Here is a 22,189-nt window from a genome sequence, read left to right as displayed (position 1 = left end):
CCCAGTCCATCCCACTATTACCCCTAAGGAATTAAATCATGCCAGCTTGGATTGTCTGTGGCTCTTATGAGCCCCAGACTGGGAATCTGGAGACCTGGATTGATTCTGCTATTCAACAAGCTAAGTTAAGCGCTGGGTCTTAGTTTTGTTCATCTACAAAATGTAGGTGATGCTCATTTATTGCCACCAGATAGCTGTAAGGAAATGCAGTATAGAGTAGAAGTAGGATCTAGAACTATAGCAGTGAGGTGGCACTGGGGATAGATACAGTGTTGAACTTGGAGTCGAGAAGTCCCGAGTTCAAATTCAGCCCCAGATACTTACTGGATGACTCCGGGGGTAAGTCAGCTAATCTCTTCAAGCCTCATTTTGCTCATCAGTAAAATGAGGATAATAATACACCTTCCTAGGGTTGTTATTGGGATAAAATGAAATAATATTTGTAAAATGCTTTGCAAAAGTATTATATAAATGCTGGCTAGTAGTAATCATAGTCATTGTCTTTATCCAGGATTTGGGGCAGACTTTAGGAAATTCAGTTTTCTGGATTATTTTTTGAAAGGTTTATTGATATATATATATATATATATATATATATATATATATATATATATATATATATATATATATATATATATATATATTTTTTTTTTTCATCATTGTCACTTCCTGTGACCCTAAGAGAATTCTCCCCTGCAACAAATAAGTCCATTCAAGCAAACCAATTCAACACAATGGTTCTGTCCAAAAATATAAGCCTTATTCTGTACCTCTAGCCCACGCCTTCTCTGCTGAGAGATAGGAGGGCATGCTTCCTCTGTCCATGGCAAGTCATGATTGGAGGTTGCTTTAAGCAGAGTTATGAATGAATGAATGAAAAGATGTTTAATAAACACTAGATGCCAGGTCTTATGCTGCTCATGAGGGACACAAGACTAAAGGGGAGTTGAAAGGGGGTAGGGCTAGGAGGAAGGTATATATGAGGCAGCACACTAGGGCTAAAGGGCCTGAGAGGAGTGGGGTAATAAATTGGATTTGGAAGAATGCTAGTACTCCCAAGTAAGAAAGTGAAATGGTTTGTATTGGGGGGGGGTATAACTGGGGGGGGGCCTAAGGTACACCATTGAGGGAATATTTAGAGAGGGGGAATATATCCGAAGTTGGGGAAAGTTTGGCACTGAGCTTTCCTACTGTGACTTGTGTTGCTGAGACAAGGCCCTCTACTAATCTGATATTAGTAATTATTTCCCCATCAGGAACTTGTTCTGAGTCAAGGAAAGATAGGCACCTGAGGACTTGGAGGGAAATGGTCTTCCTTTCCTAAAAGATCAAAATGGAAGAGGGAAGATTGTCCAGCTCTCGTGGGAGGAAAGGAGAGTTTGACAAAGTCTGAGCTGGAAAGCTAGGGGGAGGGCCTCACTACCCCCAAGGGACGGTCGGGAAATGTTTTCTGTTTCTGAGAACTTGCTGTTCCAGGGTGACAGGGTAGGAGCTGTTTGGGGAAGAGTTTAAAATTAGCCAGAGTGAAGCAGGGGGCCCCATGGGGGCGAGGAAGGGGGACTGGAAGAGAAATAACCCAAGCAGAGGGATTCCGTGGAGTCTGCTGATCAGACCTACTTCTTACCCTCTCATTGAGGCAGAGGGAAGGAGTAGAGGGAGAAGGCATCTTTAACAACTCTATTCTAACCTAGGCCTGGCCCTCTCAGTCATTACATATGGAAAGGAGAATTGGACCTGTTGATGTTTTCTCAGTTCCTCAGTCTGCCATGGGAGGGGCATGGCCACAACCAATGTCATTTGGTTGCCAGATACAGCAATGAATGTTAGAAGGCAGAAGTCCTGGGTTCTAATCCTGCTCTTTTAATTAGTTCTGCAACTGAGCAAGTCATTTGGGCTTTCTGGGCATCACTTTTCCTGTTAGTAAAATGAGATTGATAATATCCATCATATTTAAGGTTGTTAAGATGAGCATAAAGCAACTCTGATAGAGTGCTATATAATATAAACATAAAATATATATACTTCATTCCAACTTCTGTTGTTATTAGGATAAAATGGCAGCCTGGCATAGTGGATAGAGAGCTGCCTCCTAGTCAGGAAGGCCTGGGTTCAGGTCCCTCTCTGATACATTTGACTTTTTTTTTTTTTTGCTTTTGACCCTGAGCAAGTTGCCTAAGTTCTCAGTGATCAAGACCATTCTCTTAAGATTGGAAGTTGCAGATAAGGGATCAAACTTAGCTCACAGTAGGTGCTTAAATGCTTGTTGACTTGATCTGCATTGGTAGAGGGAGTTTGCTCATTGGGAGTACCCTAGACCCATGATCCCACAGCTCCAGTGTCTGTGGTTATACTACTACCAAACTCTGCCCACCTCACAAGGGTGTCAGAATTAAAATGAGTTATTTTAAAAGCTTTCTTACACATTTAAGAAAGCCATGTAACTTTGATCTGACCTTGCTCAGGGAGACACCAGCCACGGCCTGGCTCCTCTCCAAATACCTCCCTTCCCTATTCCGGTACACCTCCATCAGCTGGCCCGTTGCTGACCTGTGTAGCATCTTACTTGAAGTTTATCTATATTCAGGTAGGCTGAAGACTCCTTGGGGGCAGGAAACAAGTCTTGTTTGTCTTAATAGCTCAGTAGCTCTTCTAGAGTCTGACACATCTGCTGCTCCTAGGCAGTTCACGTTCACGCTTTGAATGAATGAAGCAGTAAACTGGAATTGGGCTCCCAAGCCTCCTGGTCTGGCAGCTCTGATGAGTTCCTGGGATATTTGGCAGTTTACCAGTGCTCACCCAGTCCCTCCATATTGCTCTCCCATCCTGCTCACCCTTGATAACCTGCACTTGTGGTTGGCATTAGAGGCTAGAGTTTTGCTTGACCCCTTCGAGTATCAAGGAGAATGACCTACTGAAGACTTGGGCTGGTTCTGCCACACCCTAGCTGTGTGAACTTGGAGGTGTCATTCCCCCTAGAATTTTAGAGCTGAAAGAGAATGTGGAGGCCACTGCATTGAATAGGGCATGGTGATCAGGGCTTTGCCTCAGGGCACCGAAATGTGAGGGAGGTATGTTCCTTCAGCAAATAGGAACAACTGAGCTTAGCACCCATTAAACGAGAATAATTTAAATGTGGGAGCTAGCAGTGGGTGGATAGTTGTCTCCCTGCCTGGTCCCCAGCTCCAGGTGAACTTTTATCTGACCCTGTCTTGTTACTTGCTTTCAGAGGCGTTGGGGGTTTTGTGGCCCCTTCTTTTCCTCCAGAACTTTGTTTTCTAGATAAAGATACAGAAGTTAAGAGAACAGAGTTTGACCAGGGTGGCACAGGGTGTAAGTGGCAGAATGGGCATCTGAATTGAAATCATCTGATTGAACAGAGCTCGGTTTCTGCCCTCTCTCCCTCCCTCCCTCTCTCTCTGCCTTGGTTTCCTCATGTGTAAAGTAGAGCTGGACTAGTCCTCGGTGATCATTCCCAGCTCTCACATCCTGTGATTCTGGAGGGGCTGGTGTATACAACTGGGAGCCAGATAACGGAAAATGGATCATGTACCAGGGAAGGCTTTTAGCTCGTGGTCCTCTTGGGTAATTCACACCTACTTTATTACCTTGCTGCCCGCCCTGGAGTGAGACGGTGTGTCCTGGATAGGAACAGGCTAGGAATGCTGCAGGCAGTGGATGGCACTTTCTGTAAGCACTTAGCAGAATGGTACCCCAAACTGGAAAAGGATATGGACTTCTGCAGTTTGTTTCTGAAATATCACTCACTAGGCGGAGATGGCCCTTGGCAAAACCAAAGGTTTTCTTCAATGCCTGGTTGTCTTGTGCATTATCAGTTACCTTAGAGGAGAGCAGTGCTATTGAATGATTAACTGAGACATCAGAGATCCCTCTGAGAGATCTACTACTGCATGTTAAAGGCAGTGCTTAATCTGAAGGGATGATTTTGGGTGAAATGTCAGGTTTCAGGGTGTTCTCAGAGGTGCCTTGTAGGCAAATACCTGCCCGTGAGGCTGGCTCTGGTGTCTGCTTAGGGCCTGAGGGTCTACCAGCATTTTCCTCTGGGTTCTGACCTGTGTGAAAGCTGCAACTATTCGTTTTTTTTTTTAATTAATTAATTTATTTGCAAATATTCTTTCTACCAGTGATGTTCCTTCTAGTTTTGCTGTGGAGGCCTAGGAGAGGAGTTTGTAGGTCTTGTAATTGTTCTTAACACCAAAAAAAAAACCTGTTGACCTATTGTCTTTCTCTGTTGTTTTATCACTACAATTTCCCAGTAGTCCTTATTGGAACAACATAGCATTAATTTAATGCAAAACAGACGGACACATTGGCCATGTCTATAAGTCAGTAAACATTTATTAAATGCCTACTATGTTTGAGGCCCTGTGCTAAGCTCTGGAGATGCAAAGAAAGGCAGAGGATGGTCGCTGCTCGCAAGGAGCTCACAATTGAAGGGGAGAGAGAACAGTAAACATTCATGTGCAAACAAGAAATAGAGACAAAGGACAAATTGGGAATCATCGGCAGAAGGAAGGCCCTTGAGTTATTGGGGATCGGGAGAAGGGCTTCCCATAGAAGGTGGGATTTTAGCTGGAACCTGAAGGAAGCCAGGGAAGCCAGGTGAAGGAGAATATTCCAGGAATGGAGAAGAGCCAAGGAAAACAGCCAGAGCTGGGAGACAAGGCCGATGTTACTGGATTTCAGAGTATGCATCATTCCAAACCTGCAGGCTGTCAGGGTGAAGGGGCTATTTCTTAGTCCTCCGGAGTCATTTTTATTGACTAGAGTTTTGACTGTGTTGTGAGTATGTGAGCACATGCTCCTTTACATTACTGCCATAATTGAGTATATTGCTCTTGGTTCTGCTTCATTGGGTCAGCCAGCAAGCATTTCTTAATTGCTCACACTGTGCTAAGCACTGGAGATACAAAGGCAGAAACGGCTCCTGACCACAAAGAGCTCGTGTTCTCTGGCCCCCAGCCACACCAGTTCCTTTCTCCTGTACGTCATGCTTTGGATAGGAAGCTAGATGGTGCAGTGCGTAGAACACCAGGCCTGGAATCAAAAAGACTCATCTTCCTGAATTCAAATTTAACCTCGGACACTAGCTGTGTGACGCTGGACAAGTCACCTAACCCTGTTTGCCTCAGATTCCTCTTCTGTAAAATGAGCAGGAGAAGGAAATGACAAGCCACTTCAGTATCTTTATCTTTACTAAAAGAACAAAATTGGAGATTGCTGGGGATCAGATGGGTAGGGGCGTGGCTGGGAGGGAGGGAGAGAGATGAAGGGAGGAAGGGGTAAAACCTTGTGGTAACTTCCCAGTGACTTAGGCATAGCATTCCTCTTTACTTATTTGTGACAGCACAGAGTGTTATTAAGGGTGCGGGTAGCCGGTCTCTGTGGTACCCAAGTTAACTCTACCACAGGACGTGTTTCCCACCCTATCAAAAGGAGGGGATAGGGACAGCTAGGTGGCACAGTGGGTAGAGCACAGGCCCTGGAGTCAGGAGGACCTGAGTTCAAATTCGACCTCAGATACATTGCACTCACTAGCTGTGTGACCCTGGGCAAGTCACTTAACCCTATTGCCTAGATTTTTAAAAAAATTTAAAAATAAGTTAAAAAAATTTTTTTTAAAAAGAGGGGGTATAGAACAGAAGTGGTCGCAGTTGTCTGAAGAAGTAAGGCCTTGGGGGCAGAAATGTTTTTTACTTTACACTAAAGACAAGGAATACAATGATTGATCAGAAGAGCAGTCCAAGCATATGAACTTAATTTTCTAGTGGAGTATCATACTTTTTAGTGACTAAGAGTCACAGATCCTGCCTCAGACACTTAATAGCTATGTGACCTTAGTGGCATGGTGCATAGAGCATTGGGCTTAGAATCACAGGAAGACCCGAGTTTTAAATCCTGCTTCCAATATTTATTAGCTGTGCGATCTCGGCTACTACCTCCCCGAATTGTTGTGAAGATGAGATACCATGGAAAGCTGTTTGTAAACCTTAAAGCTTTATAGAAATGTCATTATGATGATGATAATGAGACTGTTCTCTAAGTAACTGCTGAGCTGGTCTTAATTCTCTGATAAAAGGCAGCATAGGATCTACTGTGGCATTTAAAAATCCACATTCTGTGAAGCCTTGGAGTTTCTCAGAGCAGTCCAGCAGGGTTCTATAGGAGAATAGTTATAATGGTAAAAGACCTCATGCAGGCAGATTGGCCTCCTTGGCTGTCTTCTCTGTCAGCGAATGCAGAGGACTATCGAGAATTGGTTAAAATATATTGTGTGACCCCAAAGTTGACTTATTATTGAATATTCAGTAATAACTGACAATTGATTTATCAGTTGTTTTGGCCATTAAAAATTTAATAATTGGTGGCTGTTCATATTCTTGGGATTAAAAAAACATTTATAATAAAATGGGCAAGTTTGTAGAGATATGAAAGCAAAAATGGTAATGACTGACTAGATATAAGCTTCCATAACCTAGTTTAATTACCAAACTTTCAAGGCAGAAGGAATGCAAGTACGGTAATAATCGTGTCCGTTTTGGGTTTACTTCTACTGATCTTGATATTCTATGGTCTTGTTATAAGGACTGGTTTAATGGGGAGGGGAGGGAGCAAGGAGATGAAGAAGTGATATAAAAACAGAGGATAACAACAGGAAGAAAAAGAAGGGTTGAAAGATAGGTGTCCTTTGTATACCAGAATATTCACAACACTTTGCAATAGCAGAAAATGGATATGGAGTGGGTACTTAACTGATTGAGGAATGACTGAACAAATTGTGATGTATATAAATGTGATGGGACAGTATTGTGCCATAAGAAATGACTATGAATTCAGAGAAACATGGGGCAACTTATATGATATGTTACATGGAAAGGAAAATAGAGAACAGTCACGTGATGACTTTTTGTTCAGTCATTTTCAGTCATGTCCAGCTCCCCATGACCCCATTTGGCATTTTCTCAGCAAAGATACTGGAGTGGTTTGCCATTTCCTCCTCCAGCTTATTTTAGAGATGAGGAAACTGAGGCAAGCAGGGTTAAGTGACTTTCCCAGCATCATATAGTGTCCAAATCCAGATTCGAACTCAGGAAGATGAGTCTTCCTGACTCCAGACCTGGCACTGCACCACCTAGTTGCCTAGCAGTCAAGAGAACACTGGAAAAAAAATTAAAAAAAAATAAAAAGTAAATAAAAAATAGGAGGGGCAGCTAGGTGGTGCAGTGGATAGAACTCTGGCCTTGAAGTCAGGAGGACCTGAGTTCAAATCCAGCCTTAGACACTTGACACTAGCTCTGTGACCCTGGGCAAGTCACTTAACACCATTGCTTCACCAAAAAAAAAAGAAAGAAAAAAAGAAATAAGAAATAAAAGAGAACACTGGTAACTTTGGAGAGAGAGTTTCAGATTATAGACTATAGGTACAGATGTTGCAAACACCGTCATCCGCAGTTGCTGTATTTTTTTTAAAGTTAATGTTTTTGTCCATGGTTCCCCTGCTATGTCACCAGCACCCCAGTGAGGATTTTCTTATCATTAAGAAAACAACAACGAACTTGAGTCAGTTGGTTTCGCTTAACCGACAAGCATTTAGTAAATGCCTTCTACATGCTAGGTACTAGAAAAGCAGAGACAAAAATGAAATGGGCCTTGCCCTCAAGGAAGTTGACCATTTTTCTTGGTAACAAGGGAGGATTTGTGTGTTGGGTATATCAGGAAACGAATGACGTTTAAGAGAAAAAAAAAGCCCAAAGCCATCAATAAAACTAAAAATAAAGTGAAATTTTATGACATGGAAAAAGAAAAGTTTTGCAAGCCTAGAAATCTGTATTCTTAAACCTAGCTCTACAACTAACTTGTTACAGGAGTCATTTAACCCTTTAGATTCAGTCTCTTCATCCGTAAAAATGAGAATACTCATTGTTTGCCTTACAGGATAAAATGAAATCATGGATAGGAAAAATTAAGTGATGGAAAAACAAAATTCACATTTCTCCACAGATGAGATAGAAAATGTCATCTTCCTAAGGTCTATTTTTCTTCCATTTCCTCTGCCTAAGGTGGGAATTCCTTTCCTCTGTGACTCTCCCTATTTCCTGGCAGCAGCCAAGAATAGGGTCTAAGCATCCTGGCATACTTCCCTACCCTGTCCAACCCCTAATGCTTAGTGATGATTCTTCTACCTCTAGGTCCGGACACTGTTTGTCAGTGGCCTCCCTGTAGACATCAAACCACGGGAACTCTATCTTCTCTTCCGGCCGTTTAAGGTAAGTCTGTGTACCTGAATCAACCTTTGTCTGTCTTCAGTACTAAAAGAGAAAAAATGCTTTACTAGATTATACCAGTGAGAGAAATCAAAGAAGGTAATAGCATCATTGAAATTTAAGAATGAGAGATACACACAGAGTTAAAATGGAGGGTTGGAGTATGAACAAATAAGTCATTTCGACTATTATAAGTACCCAAATTAACTATAAAGGACATATGAAGAAAGATACTATCTGCATCCAGAGAAAGAACTGATAAATAGAAGTATGTGTGGAATAATTTTACGTACACATATTCCTATTTGTGTCTAGTGGTAGCCATGGGGGGGAAGGGGAGGAAGAAATTTACATATTAACTTTATTATATATTTAAAAGGAATAGCAAATTTTGTGTAATAGATTTGTACTTTCATGTGCAATCATCTTTTTATTATACTCTGTTATGGAAATGCTTGTTTTATTCCATAAATTAAAAATTTGTAAAAAACAAATAAATTTTGGGGAAAAGAAAGAAACGGGGTCGGGGTGGGGTGGTGGAGAGATGTTGGTTTTTATTCCTGCCTTGCCACTAACTTTCTATGTTGGTTTGGCTAATTTACTCCACTTTTCTGGGCCTCAGCTTCCCCCCGGCAGCCAAAACGGTATAATAGAATATTTGAGTAGTTCAGGTAGTTTCAGCATTTCTGAAGAAAATAAAGTTACTGCATGCTGGGGAAGTTTAGGAAAGCTGCCCAAAAGGCGGGCCTTTAAACATGAGTGGGATTAGGTAAGCAGAAGTCATCAGGATATCCATCTAATTTGGGAAGATGGGAAGAGCATGAGGAGAAGCATGTGGTCTTTTATTAATGATTGTGTGGGGTGGGGATGAAGAACTCCGATCTCAGTCCCTGTTTCTCTCCACAGGGGTATGAAGGGTCACTGATCAAACTCACGTCCAAACAGGTATCTCTCTCTGTCCTGGCTCTACCCCCATCCTCCTGCCCAGCAGCCTTTAACTCTGTTCAGAACTTGGAGCCTGTCTCCCCCTTGCTGGCTAGGTCCGAGTGTTGAATTTAAAAGGCTGTCCCACACGCCCAGCAGACTTTGGAGCAGGCCTTCATCCTGGGCTGACATGAGTAAGAAGAGGAAGTCCTAGTTTCTTGTATTCTCTCCCATCAACCAGAGGCCCCTTCTCCTTGAGCTAGTCAGATCCCCAGCCCTTCAGTACTGACTGTACAGACTAAGAAAAAGGTCTCTACTTCTCAGTTCTCAAAGCAGCAGCCCCTAGCTCCTAGTGCCTGAGGGTGGGGGATGGGGGGGTGTATACCTTCCCCCTCCCTTCTGTGAACTGCTTCCTTCCTCACCCCTGCCTTCCTGCTGACCAGAGTTTCTCCTGTCGGAGGCAGATGTCTAATAAACTTCCTCACGATAACCATTTCATACATTCCCCTCCCAAGAGAATCTTCAGGGAGAGGATAATTGCTAACACAAAGAAGAATGATACTCAAGTGGAGGAATTTCAGGCACCTGCTTGGAAGGGATTTTTAGGTACCCCTAAAATCTTGAAAAGACCACCTCCTAGTAAAGCTGACTATGGCAGGGGCTCTGGGCCCTGTGCATCAAAATGAGGAGGGAGTCTGAGGGTTGGGATTAAAGGACTACTAAAAGACAGGACTGGCCTTCCCATCTTTTCTGTTTTCAAGAGTGGTACCATTGCTCCCTTTTGAATGAAGGTATTATGTAGGGCTGGGGACCATACAGGGTATATATGTGGTTGTGAAACTGAAGGGCATTTTCTTCCAGCCTGTAGGTTTTGTGACTTTTGACAGCCGTGCTGGGGCAGAAGCAGCCAAAAATGCATTGAACGTGAGTACCCAAAACTGTGGTCCCAGAGAAAAAGGGCTCACTTGCTGCCTTCCCCGCCCCCCCTTTCCCTGCTTCCAGCCCTTAGAATACATATGCATGAGCATTTAGATGCACCTTCAAGAACTAGCCTTAAGCATCTGCCTTGGGTGCCTCCATTATCTTCGTCTGCCCAAGATTCCGTGGATGCCAAATGATCACCTGTGGAACCTGGGGGGGAAATGTTAGTAAGGTTAGGGTCCCAGAGGGACAATAACTTGTATGCACTCTCCTGGGTACTCTTTCTGTCCCCCACTGGGCAGCAAGCTGGGTATCCCAGGGTGACATAGTCACTTATTCATCCCGCAGGGTATTCGTTTTGACCCTGAGAATCCACAGACCTTAAGGTTAGAGTTTGCCAAGGCCAACACTAAAATGGCAAAGAGCAAACTGATGGCAACACCAAATCCCAGCAGCATCCACCCCGCCCTGGGCGCACACTTCATCGCACGGGATCCCTGTAAGTACAGCTGAAGGCCACTCGCTTTCTCGTCTTGTCTTGATGGGCACCTACCTCAGCCGCCCCAGGACAAGCAGAGGAGGCGTCCCAGGCCAGGGTTTGGGGATGTGGCAGATGTGACATAAGGGCTCTCAGTCTGCTGCAGTTACAGCCAGGACTGTGATGAAGAATTTTGGTGCCTGGAGCAAGTAGTGCATGTAGTCTTTGGGGGAAGAGATCCCCGAGCTTGAGCTGTGGCTGGCGCAACCCCCATAAGGACTGGGAGAAGCAGCCTCGTCTAGTTTGCTCTTTTAACTAACTAGTCTTGTTAAGACTAGGTATACTGGGGCAGCGGATAGAGCACTCGCCCTGAGGTCAGGAGGGCCTGAGTTCAAATCCGGCCTCAGACCAAACACTTGACACTTACTAGCTGTGTGACCCTGGGCAAGTCACTTAACCCCAATTGCCTTTAAAAAAAAAAGACTAGATATACTAAGAAGCCCTTTAAATTTTATAGCTCTGCCTCCAGCTTCCCACTGCTGAGTCCCCAAATACATAGTTGGTTTTTTTTTTTTGTTCTCTTTCTTTGGTTTGTCATTCTGCCCTGAGTAATAGATGAGGTTCTAGATTAGACTCTGGGCAGCTAGATGGTGCAGCAGACAGCTTGCCGGGCCTGGAGTCAGGAAGATTCATCTTCCTGAGCTCAAACCTGGCCTCAGACACTTACTAGCTGGGTGATCTTGGGCAAGTCACTTTACCCCGTTTGTCTCAGTTTCCTTATCTTTTTGAGCTGGAGAAGGAAATGGCAAACTACTCCTGTATCTTTGCGAAGGAAACTCCAAACTGGGGCAGCTAGGTGGTTCAGTGGATAGAGTACCATCCCTGGAGTCAGGAGGATCTGAGTTCAAATCCAGGCTCAGACCAGACACTTGCTAGCTGTGTGACCCTAGGCAAGTCATTTACCCCCAATTGCTTTGCCAAAAAAAAAAAAAGAAAACCCCAAGTGGGGTCACTGAAGAGTCAGACACAGCTAAACAACAAGAATGTTAGACTCTGGACCTTTAGCCCACCTATCCAGAGGGCGGGGGAAGTATGAGTCTTTGAGCTCAAGTGTGTCTGACCTCTTCCATTCAGCCTCCTTTGACTCTTCTTAGATGGGCTACGCCTAGGATTTGAAAACTTCTCTGTAAACCCGTCTGCTAGAAAAGTACAGGTCAACCAGACACGTGCCCCATTGCCCTGTGGGGGAAACTGAGAATTCAGTGTTAAACCTGCAAGTAGGTGAGATTTAGTTCTCTAAGGACCACATCGAAGAGCAAAGGGGAAACCTTTCTGTCCCCGGCGCCCAGTAAGAAAAGGAGACAAAGTGTGGGGGTGGGATGTGGGATGGTCTGTGTCTCTCGTCTAGATGATCTGACAGGAGCTGCTCTGATCCCCGCTTCCCCGGAGGCCTGGGCCCCTTACCCGTTGTACACTACGGAGCTGACCCCTGCCATCCCACATGCTGCATTCACCTACCCAGCTGCTGCTGCTGCTGCTGCTGCCCTGCATGCTCAGGTAAGGCCCTCCCCTGGGGAAGGGATGGTCACCTATTCACCCAAAAGAGCGGGCTAACGGCTGTGGATTAGCAACACCACTATGGTTTCATGCATGCTACCTTCCATCAGGTCGGGCTGTCTCTCTCATACTTTCTCTTACGTGAACAGACTCGTGCACGCACTCACATCAAGGGCTAGCTGGCAGTCAGGATTTCCCTGAAGCTTGCTTATAGAGAGATCACTTTCCTAGAGCTCCCAGTCCAGCTGGGGAAGATACGCAGATGAGAGAGAGGGCCCTGCTTAATTCTTTCTTTGGAGACCAGCTCCTAAGCCTGTCGTAAATAAGACCATGCGGTGCCATGATCAGTCCTTTACAAAAAGATGTTTTGACCCTGTTCTGGGTTATACTAGATGATGTTGTATCTCTGGTATGCAGTGGGTTAGCCTTAGCACATATAGTCTTGGAATTAGAAGTGTATGGAAAATAAAGGAGTGGGGAGTAGATTCTGGGGACAGGTGAAATAAATCTGCAAAGGTTTCTGAGAATCCAAGCTAGTGATGGCCAAGGAGGTCACCCATGGGCATCATTCCCCTGACCTCTGTCTCTTCCCCTGGGCTCAGGAAATTTTGGTGTAAAGAAAGTGGTCATGGTGGAAAGAAAATTGAGAGCCTGGATTCTGGTTCCCTCCTTGTCACTAAAAAGTGGTGGGACCTTGAGTGACGTCACTTCTCTGAGCCGCAGTGACTTCCATAAAATGAAGACACTGAGCTTGAGCTGGAAGTCCCTTCCAGCCCTAACATTCTGACCTAATTCAGCAGACAGTAATTAAGCGTTTACTTTATGCACAATACCATAGTAGGCTGCGAAGATGCAAGACAGAATGCTTGCCCTTTAAAGTGTCCTGTGCTGCCAGTGATGCAGGAAGGACCCAAGAGAAGCCCCCTATCCAACATGGCCCCCAAGCCTCGAAAGAAGCAACAGAAATGAGGAGGGGGAGAGAGAGAGAGCTCACAAAGAGACAGATGTGACTGAAACAACTGAACAAGAACCACGTGGTCACATCTGTGTTCTATGAATGATTCATTTTAAAAGCTATGTAGGGGGTATTTTGAAGAGGGAGAGGCATCAGACTGGAGATGGACCATTTAGAAGACTGATAAAATGGGCAACTTCCTCATCAGGGATGGATTGGTTGAAGTTGAGTACTGTTTCTTCCCTAACCACCACCCCTTCCCCCCAATACCAGGTGGCAGCAGAAATTCCTAAGGTGGTATGGACTAGAAATGCTGGGAAGTGTGTGTGTTTGCTCTGCTGAATCAATACTCTTCTTCAGAGCAAGGTTCTGAGGACTGGTGATAAAATCCTTCCCTCATTCTTTAGGATCCTATATGGAATTTAGGGAAGGGAACTCATATTATCTAGTCTAGTGGAGTCAGACTTGGGTAGAAACAGGAGCCACTTAACCATACATAATGATCTCTTTGGCTGCATATTGACTTAGAAAACCACGTATTAACATTATCTATGTTATGTTGTATTTCTGTTTATTTTGTTAAACATTTCCCAATTACATTTTAGTATGATTTGGGCTGCACTCAGGAGTGTTGTGGTGCATATTTGACACTTCTGATCTGGCCTACCACCTATCTTACAGATAAGGAAACTGAGGCCCTGAGGAGTCAGGTTATATCACATAAAATAAGTAGGAGAGCTGAGATTCAAACTCAAGTCATTTGACTTCAAATTCAGTGCTCCCCCTTCCCCTGTTGCACCTTGCTTACGTGTCCTCCCTGGCTAGCCTAGGCAGCTGGTCTGGTCTGTACTGGTGTCCCCATCCCTCCATACTTGGGTGGTAACCCTGTGCACTGAGGCCTCATAAGCTTTCCCTCCCATCTGTGCCCTCTGCTCCCGGGCCTGGCTGTTACCTACATCCTCCGCCGTTACAACCTAGGCAGCAAATAGCTTACCAATAAAACCTGTGTAGTTAAACATTACTCTCCTCTTCAAGGGTAATTTGGGGGGGGTACATGCACTGAACCAGAACTCCGCTTCATGAGTTCCCGTGTCCTCTTCAGCCTGAGATGCCTGCCCTTCTGCAGGACGCCCACCTCGGAGTGAGATGGACTATTACCCAAACGAGGTTATGATGCTGTCCAGGTGATTTTAAAACCTGGACCTTGGGCCTAGGAAGAGCCATTGCCACTCTGAGGAGGCCCTTTTAAGACAATGAGAAGTTTGGGTATCGATTAACTATGACAGCATCATCTATGATCACAGAGGCTGGAGGCCAGAAGTCAACAGACCTGGGTTCTGGTCTCAGCCCTAACCAGCCACATGACTTTAGGCAAATCATCAAACCCTTTGGAGCTGGCTTTCTTCAGCTGTGCAATTGACTCTCAGGGCCAAATGAGGTAATAGATGTACGATATTTGTTTCTTTTTTAAGAGGTGTTTAAAAATGCTGGGGAGGAGGAGGAGGAGTATTTTCCCTTTCACCGAGGGAGACAGCAGGACTGAATTTGGAGTTAAATGGGACCTAAGTCGGAATCCCAGGTCTTTGATTTACTATCTGTATACTCCATCACTGCCTCAGTTTCCTCTTCTTTAAAGTGAGAAGTTGGATTAGAGTACCTCTGAGGCCCCATTCCAGCTCGTGGTTGTTTGAGCTTACGTCTACCTGGGTATCTCAGTGTGTCTCCCTTATTCCCGGGGGCCCCTTCTCAGACTAGGGAGAAGAGCTTTTCCTTCTGCCTCTTCTCTCCTAATACCTGTGGGCTTGTCATCCCCACTTGGACCATCAGCATGACCTACCTTGGAGATTGGGGCTACAGTAGGCCATTGAGCTTGGGTGTCTTGGTGGAAGGGAGCTTCTGGGCCTGGAAGATACACACCAGGGGAAGTAACCAAGGGCTTCTCAAGTGCTCAGTGTCCAAGGAGAGCCCAGCAGCTACAAATGAAGTGTCATGGCTAGCCCCACCCAGTCGCACAGAGAATTAGGTGACCTGCCGTGTCTCTGGGTTCTTTTAGTGTAGATGTAGAAGTCTGTTTCCCAGGCTTCTCTTCACACACCCACCCACTCTCTTACACACTCACACATGCTGCTCTTTCCTCAGTTTTAGTATTCCATCCTCTTCACTCTTAGCCATATCTGTCCAGTAAATTTTTTTGTCAGTGCTAGAAAATGGGATCTTTTTATTGTCTTCTAGCTCTTTATTATAAAGTCAGGAATATTATTTCTGGAGGTTTTAACACACTCTATGGCTTCCCTGAAGTTTTTGTTGTTGTTGATTTCCTTTGAGTTCTCTAGGTATGTGACTGTATTTGCAAAACATATTTGTCTTTCCAGTGTTTAATCCATTTAATGTAGTTTTTCATGTCCCTTTGTAGTTTCATTTGTAATACTATGTCAGAGAAGTAGGGACAGTAGTCATGACTAAACAGAATTGCCTCCTTGGGTGGTTCTCCATTGCAAATAATGTTTAGCCTTGTCTTTCTTGATTGGAAAAAAACAAATTTGTTATGCTTTGTGGGGTAGCCTCCCAGTCACCCAGGAATCCTTCCACCTTCTCTCATATTTCCCTTTCAGGTCAGCATTGGCACTCTAGAGCCTTCTACTTCATCCAGACTAGAGATCCTGCCTGTCTCTTAAAATAAAATGTTTTTTTTCTTTTATCGCTTTCCCAATGAACCCTCGTCTCCATATTTAAGTGTAATGAAACAACATAATGGCATTCCAGCATATACTTCATTCCACACCTGTTGTCCATCACCTGTCTCCTCCAAGAGGAGGAAATAGATTTTTTTTTGTTTACATTTCCCACTGCATCCTTCCAGAGAGCCATCCCTTATAATAAAGATAGTAACCGAATCTCTGATCTTGTTGGTATGAGTCAACTCATAGTCTTAGAGAGTTGTCTGCAGCTGTGAGAAGTTAAGTCACTTACTCTGGTTCACCCAGCCTGTGTGTATTAGGCAACTTGAACTCGGGTCTTCCAGGCTCTGAGGCCCGCTTTCTATCTACAATGCCTCCAAAAAAAGAAAAAAAAAGTTTAGCAAAAGACAAGCCTGCCATATACACTATACTATACCCATAATTCCTTACTTTGTCAAAGAATGGGGGGGGGGGCGCTTCTTAGAGCCAAGCATGATCGTTATCATTTGAAGCATTCAGTTTTGATTTTGTTATTTCTGTTATTTCCATTCAGGTTATTATAGTCACTGTGTTGTATATCGTTTTCCTGCCTCTGCTTTCTTCACTTTTTATCCTTTCACACATATCTTCTCATGCTTCTCTATAGTCATTTTTTTTTTAACAGCGGAATCACATTGCATTACATTCGTGTACAGTATATTTAACCATCCAGTTGATGGGCATACCCGTTGTCTCCAGTTTTCTGTAGCCACAAGAAGCACTGCTGTTAAAAGCTTTGGTTTTATGGGGCCTTTCTTTTGGTCCTTGACCTGTCGTGAGTTCCCTGGAAGTCATGATGGATCATTGCGTTAATGTCTTTCTATTTTTTTCCCCTTTACATCATTGTGTTCATGGTGTAGACTGTTCTCATGTTGTCTCCTTTATCCCTCTTCAGTTCTTTTGGGTCCTCCTTTCATGCAGGGTCCTTGCCAGCAGAGTTGGGAAGTAGCTTTGTTTTGTGTTCCTCCTTATCCCAATTAAACTGCCAGCTGTTTCAATTCTGAGGTGACTGGGTTAATGTCCCTTGTTGGGTCTGGTCTGGTCTGCCTCCTTCCCTAGGGAGGGCTCTGGTCTTCACTAACAATAATGATGAGAAGAGCCAGTATTTATACAGTGCCTACTGTATGCAAAGCACTGTGCTAAGTGCCGTACAAATCTTACCTCATTTAATCATCACAACAGCTCTGGGAAGTGGATGCTGTTATTGTCCTTGTTTTATAGCTTAGGAAATTAAGGCAGACAGAGGTTAAGTGACTTGCCAGAGGGCACTCATCTAGTAGTGTCTGAGGATGGATTTGAACTCTGGTCTCCTGACTCTAGCGCTTTATCCTCTATGCTACCTAGATGCCCCTTCTGTATCCTAGCCCAGAGGGTCTTGAGGCTGGAATCTTCTTTTCCTTAGTGCTCTGAGCTAGGATAAGAGAAAAGGGTGTGAGAGGTACACAAGTGACTACAAAGCCTCTGCCTCCTTGTGCAAGCCTGGATGAGGCATCCTAGAAGGCTGTCCAACCCCAGCCTTTCACACTTGGGATTGAGGATTTCTCCAGCCTGTATGTTGATGGACCAAGGAGGTCACCCTTCATAGACTAGAGGGAAGGGGAGGGGAGAGAGCACACACTATTGCTTTCAAGGCAGCTTGAACCAGGCTCTAGGCTTGGCTCTAGTTCTATAATTAGTTATAAGTTCTGGGATAAATCATTTTCCCTCTGTGGGGTCCAACTTGAACCCACAACTCTGTGGTCTAGTATCATCCTCTGTAAAATGAAGGGGTTAAACCAAGTCACCTCTGAGGTGCTCTAAGACACTGGTTCTTGGGGGCAGCTAGGTGGCGCAGTGGATAGAGCACTGGCCCTGAAGTCAGGAGGACCTGAGTTCAAATGCGGCCTCAGACTAAACACTTGACACTTACTAGCTGTGTGACCCTAGGCAAGTCACTTAACCCCAATTGCCTTAAAAAAAAAAAGACACTGGTTCTTGATTCTTCTCTTTCCCTCCCCAACCCCGAGGGAGCCAAAGACATCTCCATGGTCCTGGAGGTGCTCCAGCTTGTGGTGCTGGAACAGCTTTCTAAAGGTACTCCTTTGCCTACTGTCAGGGGCTACCCAGGGAAGGAGGCTAAGTATGAGACGGCTGTTATGGAGAGTTGTTGAGTGCTTCTCAGGCTGGGTGAAGAAGAGGCTTTCCTGATTTGGCTGCAGCCTCTGTTTTCATTATGCTTCCACTTCTTGTGAAACCGACTCTGGCATCCAGTCCCTGCTTCCAGCTGAGATGGTTCCCTAGGGTCAAGGGGCATCCCATAGCTCAGCAAAGGGAGAGGGGGTAGAGTTTCTTCTTCCTACACAGCTGTCAGGATGGGAAGGAACAGATTCCAGATGTTGGGAGGAGGGTGGAAGTAAGGATGGAAAATAGAGGATAAGGGTGAGAAGTAGGGAAAAGTCTCCGGAGTATTGGGATAAAGATTGTGTAGTTGGTCTGTCCGGCATGAGCTAGGGTTTTCTGCCTGTAGTTCTGGGACTTACGGACATAGGGTAGTTTGCTGGGCCTGGCTATAGGCCTGACCAAGTAATAGAACTGCCAGGTCTGGAGGCAGGCAGTCCTTTTGAAGGGCCTGGGCTCCCCATGATGAATTAGGTACTTAGAGCCGCACCTGTGGCTGATGGGTCCTTAGGTGGCCCAGAAAGACTTCAGTGGACAGGGTGAGAACTCTGAAAGACTGGCCTTTGGGTTTTGTTTGGGTTTTTTGTTGGTGTTGTTGTTTTTAGCATTTTAAAAATTCTGTACTTATCAAACACCAAATGAAATGCTCATTTCCATACATATTGTTGAAACAACAAGGGGGATTGTATATGAAACTGTGAATCTGTTCTATAGGGTTTGTTTTTCAAGTATACAATAAATTTATCGTGTAACTTTAAAAGATGTCATGCTCTCCTGTGATTCCTTCTGACCTTCCATTTTTACACACACACACACACACACACACACACACACACACACATTGGGTGGGAACTTCTTTTTTTACAAATCACTGAATAGAAAAGTGAATATCATTTTAATTCTGTCATCTTTCTGTCAGGAGGCAGATAATGTGCTTCCTCCCTAGTACTCTGAAATGAGGTCGGTCATTATACCGATCAGAGTTCTTAAGTCTTTCAAAGTTGTTTGTCTTTACAATGACAAATATCAAGTATTTGTTATTGTATATATGGTTCTCCTGACTTCACTTTGCATTAGTTCATGTAAGTCTTCCCAGGTTCCTCTGAAACTGTCTACTTCATAATTTCTTGTGACTCAGTGTTCCATTATATCAGTATACTTTAGTTCATTCAGCCATTCCCCAATTGATGGGCATCCCCTTAGTATCCAGTTGCTGGACACTGCAGAGAGAGCTCTTATGTCTTTGTAGATGTGGATGCTTTTCCTCTTTCTGTGATCTCATTCATATATAGGCTGAATAGTGGTTTCAGTGGGTCAAAGAGTGCACAGTTTAGTGACTTCTGGGAGGCATAGTTCCAATTTGCATTCCAAAATGGCCCGGCCTGTTCACTCCCCCAATGTGGCATTTTTTTGTTTTTTGTCATCTTCACCAATCTGGGGTGTGTGTGTGTGAGGTAGAATTTGAGTTGCTTTAATTTTTCCTTCTTTAATTTTCAGTGATTGGAAACATTTTCTCATAATGCTATTGATAGCTAGGACTTCTTAGTTTGAAAACTGCGTGTTAGTCTCTTTTAATCATTTTCAATTATGCAATGACTCTTATTCTTATAAATTTGAATTTGTTCCACACATAGAATATGTGTGTATATGTGTATGTATATTATGTGTGTGCATGTTATATATACATACATTATGTATATATTTACATATACATATATACACATACATATATGAAATTAGATCTTTATTGCAGAAACTTGCTGCAAAAATTTTTTCTTAGCTCCCTGTTTCCCTCCTATTTTTATTGCATTGATTTTGTTTATGGGAAAACGTTTTAATTTTAGGTAATCAAAATTGTTTATTTTATCTCCTCTGATCCTCTCTATCCCTTATTTGGCCACAAACTGTTCCCTGTATCCGTAGATCTGAAATGTAATTTCTTCCTTGCTCCTCTAATGTGTTTACAATGTCATCCTAAGTCACGTACCCATTTGGAGCTTATTTTGGTATATGCTGTTGGTCTGAATCGTTTCTGTCAGACTTAACGGTTTTCCCATAAGTTTTTATCAAATAGTAAGTTCTTCGCCCAGTAGTTCAGAGTTTTGGGCTTATCAAACACCAGGATCCCAGATTCTGTCGTTTCTGCATGTTGTGTATCTGATCTGCGTGAGCCAAGTCCTCTCTTAGGTATGCAGACCCTTTAGTAACCTAGCCCTTTCTAGTGTTCTTATACCTTATCACCCCTCAGTCCTGTAACACTGGTTTACTTGCTGTTCCTTGGATAAGATTCCTACTTGCCATAGATATAACTCATTTGTTCATAGCTGTTTGCATGTTGCTTCCCCTGTTAGAGTGTAACCTCCTTAAAGGCAGGACTGCTGTCTTTAGCTTTTCTTTGTATCCCCAGCGCCTAGTGCAGTGCCTAGGACAGAGTAGTCACTTAACAAATACATTTTAGCTGTTCTGCAGATTGACCCCATTACTTTTTAACCAGTACCCAGTCGTCGTGGTTATTATTTTATAGTGTGGTTCAATATCTGGTATTGCTAGGTTTCCTTCCTCCCCACTTTTCCATTATTTTCTTTGAGATTCTTGACACTTTGATGAATTTTATATTTTTCCAGTTCTGTAAAGTAATCTTTGGGTAGTCTGGTATGGCATTGAATAAATAAATTAATTTAGGTAATATTGTTGTTTTTATTATATTGGCTCAGCCTAATGCATTTTAATTAAGTGAAACCAGGGCAGTGTCAGCTAGGTCCCAGTATCCTTGTCTCTTAGGGCTGAGTCACTCAGGTTAAGAGTAAGAGGGTGAGGGCCACGTTGTACAAAGCAAATGGATAGGCAAGTTTTATTACGCCTCCTCTGTTTCCCCCTTCGTCTCTTCCTGCTCCTCACCCCACTTTTCTGGCAGAGCTTAAGTACCTACAGGGAAGATGTTTAGGGCTGTCTGACCTGCTTTTAGGGGGAGTGGTCCTGCTTTCTCCCTACTACTCTTGTGTTCTATAAAGTCTTCTCCTTTGCAGCATGGAGCATTCTGTCTAAAGATCTTCCCTCAGCTAGGGCTCTGGGTTTCTTCCTCTCTTCCTCTAGGGCAAGGGATTCTTATCCTGGCATTTGTAAACTTTTCTTTAAAATTTTTAAAGGGTTTCACAACTATTTATTTATTTTTAGGTTTCAACATTCACTTCTATGAAATTTTGAGTTCCAAATTTTCTCCCCATCTCGCCTCTCCCCCTACCCCAAGATGGCATACATTCTGAATGTTCCTTCCCCTAATCTGCCCTCCCTTCTATCCCCCCTGACCCCTTCTCTTATCCCCTTCCCCTTCTGTTTTTCAGTAGGGCAGGATATATTTCTATACCCCATTGCCTGTATATCTTATTTCCCATTTGCATGTAAAAACAATTTTTAACATTAGTTTTTAAAATTTTGGGTTCCAAATTCTCTCCTTTCCTCCCTCCCTACCCACCCTCATTGAGAAGGCAAGCAATTTGATGTAGGTTATAAATGTATAGGCATGCAAAACACTTCCGTAGTAGTAATGTTATAAAAGACTTAATTATATTTCCCTCCATCCTATCCCACCCCCTATTTATTCTGTTCTCTCCTTTGACCCTGTCCCTCCTCAAAAGTGTTTGCTTCTGATTACCCCCTCCCCCAATCTACCTTCCCTTCTATCATCCCCTTTCTCTTATCCTTTCCCCCCCCCCATTTTCCTATAGGGTAAGATAGATTTCCATACCCAGTTAATTGTGTATTATTCCTTCCTTGAGCCAAATCTGATAAGAGTAAGATTCACTCATTCCTTCTCACCTCTCCCCTCTTCCCCTCCACTATCAAAGCTTTTTCTTGCCTATTTTATGTGAGATAATTTACCCCATCCTACCTCTCCCTTTCTCCTTCTCCCAGTACAATCCTCTCACCCCTTATTTTTATTTTTTAGATATCACCCCTTCATATTCAATTCATCCTGTGCCCTCTGTGTCTGTCTGTCTCCTCGTTATTTTTTACAGGTATTTGGAGGGGTTTGGGGGGAGAGCTCAAGCAAGTCACTGCTTCAGCCCTCTTATTTCATAACTACTTCAGTAGAACTTGGTTTCCTTTGTACTATGTGTATTTGATGCATTTTAAAAACATTCTGAGAATGTGTCCATATACTGCATCAGACTACCAAAAGCATCCATGACCCAAAGAT

At 43.7% G+C, this 22,189-nt stretch overlaps 1 protein-coding gene across 1 annotated transcript in view; it reads left to right on the top strand.

Annotated features, from left to right (window-relative positions):
• The window catches only part of RBPMS2 (RNA binding protein, mRNA processing factor 2), a 62,101-nt gene that overhangs the window by 35,221 nt on the left and 4,691 nt on the right, over positions 1–22,189 (top strand). The window contains exons 3-7 of the mRNA XM_078151623.1: positions 8,208–8,285; positions 9,189–9,227; positions 10,068–10,130; positions 10,476–10,626; positions 12,014–12,162. Of these exons, the coding sequence (XP_078007749.1) occupies positions 8,208–8,285; positions 9,189–9,227; positions 10,068–10,130; positions 10,476–10,626; positions 12,014–12,162 (480 nt within the window). The remainder of the gene's footprint in view (positions 1–8,207; positions 8,286–9,188; positions 9,228–10,067; positions 10,131–10,475; positions 10,627–12,013; positions 12,163–22,189) is intronic.

Source organism: Phascolarctos cinereus, unplaced genomic scaffold (genome assembly GCF_003287225.1).
Source record: "Phascolarctos cinereus isolate Bilbo 61053 unplaced genomic scaffold, phaCin_HiC Scaffold_3;HRSCAF=262, whole genome shotgun sequence".
Classification (NCBI taxonomy): Eukaryota; Metazoa; Chordata; class Mammalia; order Diprotodontia; family Phascolarctidae; genus Phascolarctos; species Phascolarctos cinereus.
The sequence above is the reverse complement of the archived record's forward strand: the minus strand, read 5'-3'. Positions and strand labels throughout refer to the sequence as shown.